Source organism: Prosopis cineraria, unplaced genomic scaffold (genome assembly GCF_029017545.1).
Source record: "Prosopis cineraria cultivar Desert tree isolate PC_DT_omini unplaced genomic scaffold, ASM2901754v1 PC13, whole genome shotgun sequence".
NCBI lineage: Eukaryota > Viridiplantae > Streptophyta > Magnoliopsida > Fabales > Fabaceae > Prosopis > Prosopis cineraria.
Window position 1 is genome coordinate 9,770,705 of NW_026555344.1, and position 7,219 is coordinate 9,777,923.

The 7,219-nt window shown below is 33.6% G+C and overlaps 1 protein-coding gene across 1 annotated transcript; it reads left to right on the top strand.

Moving 5' to 3' along the window:
- The first annotated feature begins 693 nt into the window (after positions 1–693).
- On the top strand, positions 694–4,370 carry LOC129291299 (photosynthetic NDH subunit of subcomplex B 1, chloroplastic-like). Its single transcript, XM_054928585.1, has 6 exons — positions 694–1,335; positions 2,359–2,549; positions 2,701–2,958; positions 3,338–3,443; positions 3,600–3,685; positions 4,068–4,370. The coding sequence occupies exons 1-6, from the start codon at positions 742–744 to the stop codon at positions 4,231–4,233; spliced, it is 1,401 nt and encodes a 466-aa protein (XP_054784560.1). The 5' UTR covers positions 694–741; the 3' UTR covers positions 4,234–4,370.
- The last annotated feature ends 2,849 nt before the right edge of the window (positions 4,371–7,219 follow it).

Genomic DNA, 7,219 nt, shown 5'->3' on the forward strand with positions numbered 1-7,219 from the left:
TATCAAAATTTCAAAGATTATTTTATTTGCAAAATGGTGAATTATTTCTAATTAATTTCTATTCAAAAATATTTTCACCAACAAACTTTTAAGCCCGAATTACGTGAACTTTGATCCTCATCACATGGTATGTAGGCCTCAGAGTCAGATTCTGAATCAAGTCCGTTCTCTCTTATAAATAAATAAACATTTCTCACTTAATTTTTATCATTTTTATATCAAACACATAAATATAAAAGGAATAATTAAAATAATTATAAAAACATATTAATAGAGCACAACAAACTTCAAGTAACCGTTCTAACCAATGTGTGTTGTAGAGTGCCTAATACCTTCCCCATGCTCAACTGACTTTCGAACCTATTCTTTGATTTCGCAGACCATCCTTATCTTACATTAATCGGTTTCTCGAGATTTCTCTCAAAATCTTGGTGGCGACTCCTCGTTCAGCCAGTTCCTGCCGTAAAGGCCGGGACCTTCACTAGTGTACTGTTCACATTGCATTTTTCGGGTGCGACACACACCTAAATTTAAATTTATATCCTTTTGAGATGTGGGTCAGTTTTTTTGTTTGTTGGATAACATGACACTACACTCACACAAACAAGCAAGAAAAGTTCATGATCCACATTATCCATCTCTTGTCCACTCGTTGAAATTCCAAAAGGCACTACTTCAATTCAACTATCACTAACGAAACCAGAATACCAACTACCAAGGTACACCTTTTTTCGCAGCTCAATGGCGGCCACCCACTTACTCCCAAATCCAAAACCTTTCTCAGCTCTACTCACAACCCCGCCTTCAATTCCTTCCATTAACTCCGCCCAACTTCCATTCTTGAGCTCATCAGACCATCAACCCCATAATTCCAGCATCAGACGCAGCATTCACACAAATGCCAAGAAGAAGAACCCATGGCTTGACCCTTTTGATGACGGGGAAGACCCGACCATGGAGTATGGGTCCTTGTTTTCAGATGGGAAGCAGGAAGAGGATCCAAGGCCGCCCGATGATCCGAATAATCCATACGGGTTCTTGAAATTTCCTTCTGGGTATTCTGTGGAGATTGCATCTCTGGCTTTGAAAGTGAGAGGAGATGTGAGGAGGTGCTGCTGTGTGATCTCTGGTGGTGTTTATGAGAATCTGTTGTTCTTTCCAGCTATTCAGTTGCTTAAGGATAGATATCCTGGTGTTCAGATTGATGTTTTGGCGTCTGAGAGAGGGAAGCAGACTTTTGAGCTGAACAAGAATGTGAGGTGGGCAAATGTCTATGATCCTGATGATTATTTTCCAGAGCCTGCAGAGTACACTGATATGGTTGGACTTCTCAAGGTTCGCATATTTCTAAGTCTTACTGTTAATATACTAAAGATTTTGATTATCATCAAATGTTGATCTCTACAGAGATTGGGATAGCTAAAAGGGCGTTTGTCTCAAAGTACATGTTGACATTGAAGCCAACTTGTTTGTGATCTGAAAAATAAATTCCATTAATGCAATTTGAGTACAGAATTTCCTTTCTGCTAAGTCTGATGAGCTTTAGTTATACTGGACCAGAATTGTGCTATGAAACTCATCATTTTCAGTTACAAGCACTCCAAAAAAGCTTACATATATTATGAATTGAAGCAATGTGAAAAGGAAAGAGTTTAGTTCCAAATATCATGCACAAAAGACATTCGCATGTTATACGAAAAGTATTTTCTATAAATAAAATGGGAAATGTACTTAGAAAGAAAAAGGGATTTGTGCATTTTCTATTTCCTGTTAGAAAATCCTATAGAAAATCCATTTCGAGTCATGCCTAAAGACTCTATCCTTAATAGCAATACGGCATAGTCGTTGGAGTTTTTTAGGATTAAGTGGAACTTTCCTGTAAAATTAATAGGGTAACAAAATAGCAAAAAATACAAAATAACTCAGGAAAAGCACTAGGAGGGGAGGAGATGAGAGTGCCTGAAAGCTTGGGATTGTGCGCTAGAACCCAAACACCGCTGCCTTTGGCAGAAATGTCATACACTTTGGGCAATAAAACACTGTTAATGACACTTTAATGCAAATGAAAAACCATTTCGGATAATGAGATTTAATATAAAATAAATAATCGTAAATAGTAATTAATATTATTAATAAAAATATAATTCCTTTTGAAATACCATTAAATAATTAAAATATCCAACATCTGTTTTGTAAATGATACTTTTCTACCTACCAAACATTACAAATGTCTTGCAATCATAGAAAAAGTAAGTGCTATTCATGTTGGCTGAAAGTCTTCTTGATATATTTTTAGATGGACTTTCATATATTTGGAGGGTTTCTCAATAGTAATGCATTGTTCTATTGTGCCTACAGAATAGGTACTATGACATGGTTTTATCCACCAAATTGGCAGGCCTAGGCCATGCTGCATTTTTGTTTATGACAACAGCTCGAGATAGAGTTAGCTATGTGTACCCAAATGTGAATGCTGCAGGAGCAGGATTACTTTTATCTGAAACATTTAAGCCAGATAGACTAAATCTCTCAGAGGGAGGATATAATATGTGAGTATATGGTAAAGCACTAAGATTTTAGAGTTTCGTTCTGTTTTTATGCCTTCAACTTGCCTTGCAATAATGATATTGCTTTAACCGAGTAAAAATTGTGAGGCAGTTTACAACTGGTAATTTCCTTTCAATGAGTTTGCTGGTGTAGGTATCATCAGATGGTTGACTGGTTAGGAAGACCATTTCGAAGTGTCCCGAGGCAACCTGTGCCACCGCTTAGAGTATCAATTTCAAGGAAGCTGAAGGATTATGTGGAGGAAAAGTACAAGAAAGCAGGAGCAGAAAAGGGGAAATATATTGTAATTCATGGGATACAATCAGATTCAAAGGCTTCAATGCAGTCTAAAGGTGATGCTGATAGCTTGTTGCCTATTGAAGTATGGGCTGAGATTGCTGAGGAGATAAGGTATGGAAGGTTATCTTTGAACTGCAGGATTGAAACTAAAATTAGTCTAAATGGATTGATTTAAGCTTTTAGACATATGCATGCAATTGTTTATGAACTACTCTTTCATATTCATAATGCAGACAGATCAAGAAGCCTTACATTTTCATATTTTGCTCTTGCATGAGTTTTAAGTGAAGAAATATGACTAGTCCCCCCCCCCCTCAAAAAAAAAAAAAAAAACCAATTTGCATTGCATTTTATATTGACACAGCATTGAATTATAGTTGCAAGGTTTTGGTCTCCGTGCCCCCCCCCCCCAAAAAAAATGATAATAATAAACAAGAGCTAATAAAACAGTACTGACAGTATTTATACCTGTTCATGTTCATTTTAATAGGGATTTTAGGCCAGTCTTTGTGATTCCACATGAGAAAGAAAGAGAAAATGTGAAGGAAGTTGTTGGAGAAGATGCTAGCGTAGTCTTCATCACTACCCCAGGACAGGTACTTAAATATCTGTCATTCAAATAACAAATAGCCTAATTTTAGAAACAAAAAGGGAAACACTGAGGTCTAAGAGACAGAGTAATAGGCTTTTTAGACCTATTTTGGACTTTTCATATTACTAATGGGATTTTGATTTCTTTTCTGTGGTTTCAGTTGGCTGCTCTTATTAATGATTCTGCTGGGATAATAGCTACAAACACAGCTGCTATCCAACTTGCACATGCACGTGAGAAACCCAGGTGATTTTTATGAATAATATATACTATTGGTTAGTAAATGTGAGGAGGTGCAAAATCTTAAATCTCCAGGGTAGAGATGCAAAATATTAAAACTTAAGGGTAAGAAGTTCAGAATTTCAAGGCTATGAATGTAAAATATTAAAACTTATACACCACATTTATAATTTTTCCCAACGTGAGGGGGCCAATTGCCACTGGGTTAGCCCAAACTAAATTCCTCACCTTCACAATTAAGGACACATTTATTTAGCCTTGAAGGAAAAAAGTGGATCTTCAAGATATAATGTTTAGGGTTAAATTACAGAAATGAAAATGTTCAATCTCATTGATTCAGTTAATGTAGAATGCGTCTGATATGTACTTATTGTTCTTGGTACTGTAGTATTGGGTTATTTGGCTCAAAAGAGAAGGGAAACCTGTTTGTTCCACAAGCTGAAGAGAAGAAATGCACAGTAATATCATCAAAGACAGGGAAGTTAATTGATGTTGATGTTGAGGCTGTGAGAAATGCAATTCAAACATTTAATGTATCCTTAGCTTTGGTGTAATACAAACACTATAATACTTCTATTGATCTTTTTTCCTTTAAGAATAGAAGGGATGGGAGAGATCAGAGGGATCTCGTTAAGTGATTATTGTAGCTGATTTGTTCATATTTATAGAAAGAAGAGAGATATTTCTTGAATTTTAAGGGACATTCTTTTTTTGATAGCATTTTAAGGGACAATCTACAGGTTCATATATCTCTTTATTTCAAAATATAGTAGATATGACTATTCTGGCAATTTTTACTTTGAAAAAAAATGGCTTAAAAATTTTAAGTAAAATGAAATAATATATGATAATGAGTCATGCACTAGTTAAGAAAAAAAGGGGGGGTTTATAGGTTACTATTATATCGGTTGTAGGAAAATGATGTAAAGAGTTGAGGCAATGACATTTTTGTAATGACAAGCATGTCTAATGAACTTTCTACACTGGTCACTGAATTTCTATGCCACCTATAAGTATCCAGGTTTTTTATTTGATATAAAAAGTAATTTTTTTAATAGCTGAAAAACACTATTTATTATGCACTTGTGACATGAAAGTGATCACGCTATTATTAATGAGAACTATTATGCTAATGTTGTTGTCTCCTAATTAAAATAAAGGTTAATGGTTATTTTCACCTCTCAACTTTACTCAAAAGGTCAAGGAGGATTCTAAACTGAATTATAAGTTAATTTTGTTTTTCAATTTTAAACATATCACCTTGCCATTTTTTTACTGTTAGTTGACTGTTAGTGTGCCTTGCATTATAGTTTTTAATATTTTTTATTATAAAATATTTAAGTTGAAGGTACTCACTAACCTTTTGAATAAAAGTTAAGGATACATAAGACCCTTAGCCCAATAAAAAATATTAAAAAAATAGTAAAATTATTGATAATTAATGGACGTTAAATGTTCAAGGTGATAAAGGAGGGAGTATTTAACATTAAAGGACAAAAATGACCTATTGTTGAGTCTAGGGTCCCTAATGACTCTTTGAGTAAAGTTGAGGGACAAAGACAACCCTTAATCCTTAAAACAAAATACTCCCTATAGTCTCTATTATTAGTCACTTTCAATTACCTCACTTGAATTAAGGAAGGCCAGTTAGCTCTTAAATCTATCTTAAAATAAAAAAAAATACTCTCTTTGATCTCATTTATAAGTCATTTTTAGCTTATTTCATGGGAATTAGGAAAAACCTTAAATCCCATAAACTTTGTCATAAAATTTAATAAATTTTCACCTCTACCACTAATAAAGATAAAACTATTTTTAATAATTTTTCTAACATTTAATGATGATAGAAAAGTAACGATGGACATAAAAAATAGTGAAGAGCTTTATAAATAGGATTGAAATTAATCTTCTCTCTTTGTCTTATAAAAAAACAGACCTTGCTCTTATTAAAGGGATAGGGAAACACAACATTCGAGGAGCCATGTAAAAACATTAAATTAGAATTTAATTCTCCTTTTAATAATTTGCTAGGAGTAAAATTAGAAAATATTAATCGATCACCTTATATGTGATTTATAGTAAAGACATAAATTTTTCTAGAAGGCATTCCATAACAGGAACAAGGGGGAGTACATTTTTATGAACTATCTAATTAGCAGAATTGCAAGAGACAAAACATTGTAACATGGAGAACTAGATTGTCAATGAGGTTATGCTTTGCTGGTTTTATCAAGAGGTGGTCCACTGCATAGCTTTGCAGGATTGATGAGGTTTAATGACCAACTGTTCCTATGATAAACATGGGGACAAACTCGATGTAATAATTTCTCATAATTATATGGTGGTTATATAATTTTAATATAATCAAACCAATTTATTTCTTTAGAAATACACATTTTATACTATCTGACAAAAATTTGTCAAACCATATTGGACTTTGTCCATTTTTACGCATTCATAGATAAGGATTGAATTGAAGACCTTACTAACTGAACCAACTCTTATTAGCCCACCAGCTTCTTGACTGACGCGGGATAATCACGCAAAGTGGTGGAGATTTTCACTACCCATATAATTAAATGTACGAGGTTTACAGAAAATAATAATAAGAATAATAATAGGAAAAAGAGCTTTATTCTTAGTTCCGGAATTTCTTTCATGTTCCATAATAAATAGAAAAATTTTCACCTCTACTATCAATTAATTGGTCACGTTACATTATATTCTTTACCTCAATGTCACAACTTACACCAAAAGGCAATAAATTTATAAATCACATCATATTACTGTATATAAGTATGCACCATTGTTATGGAATCCATTTGAATCTTTATCAACTGCCAAAATATATTCTTTTTTTCTTAATAAAAAAGGGGAGCCCTAAGCTAGAAAAGAGAACATAGGAGAGGCATAAATGAGCCAAAACTTTATCAATTAGATCAATATTTATTTATTTTATTGGCTTTTAATTTTTTTACTGTCCACATAGTTTTTAGCGTTCCCAATGATCATTTTTGCAAAAAGTTATCATGCATAGATAGTTTAACTAATATTTTTAAGAAGAAAGAAATGCAAGTGAAGGCATGAAGAGAGCAGTAGAATGGAGGAGTCCCATCAAGGCCCATTTAATTTGGAAGGAGAGGTGCAAATTAATCTGTTTTAAAGATGACCTTCCTGTCAAATACATTGCCTTCTCTTACACAAGATATTATCACTTCAATCTATAATAGAGATCCAACCTCAAGTCACCAAACAACGATAGAGCTTAAGCAAAATGGTGCCTCCTAAAATCTGGTTGGATTGTATTGGACATTGACAGCTTTGTTGACATTTATAGCTCTACCACCTGTGGAAATCTCATTCGCGATGATTAAGGAAATTGGACTTGAGGTTTTTCTAAATACCTCAATTACTATTTCAGTTCTGTCGCAAAACTTAAAAGTATTTTTGGAGACCTTAAACTTTGCTAGAATGAAAATTTCACTAACATCAATGTTTATTTTGATTGCTTTCACTCTCATTCATCATGACTACAACAAG

Bases quoted from the DNA above. Each gene is read 5' to 3' on its own strand.
- LOC129291299 (XM_054928585.1), top strand. From the start codon at position 742: ATGGCGGCCACCCACTTACTCCCAAATCCAAAACCTTTCTCAGCTCTA. The intron at 1,336-2,358 runs GTTCGCATATTT...TTGTGCCTACAG, and splicing joins ATATGGTTGGACTTCTCAAG to AATAGGTACTATGACATGGT. The intron at 2,550-2,700 runs GTGAGTATATGG...TTGCTGGTGTAG, and splicing joins TCAGAGGGAGGATATAATAT to GTATCATCAGATGGTTGACT.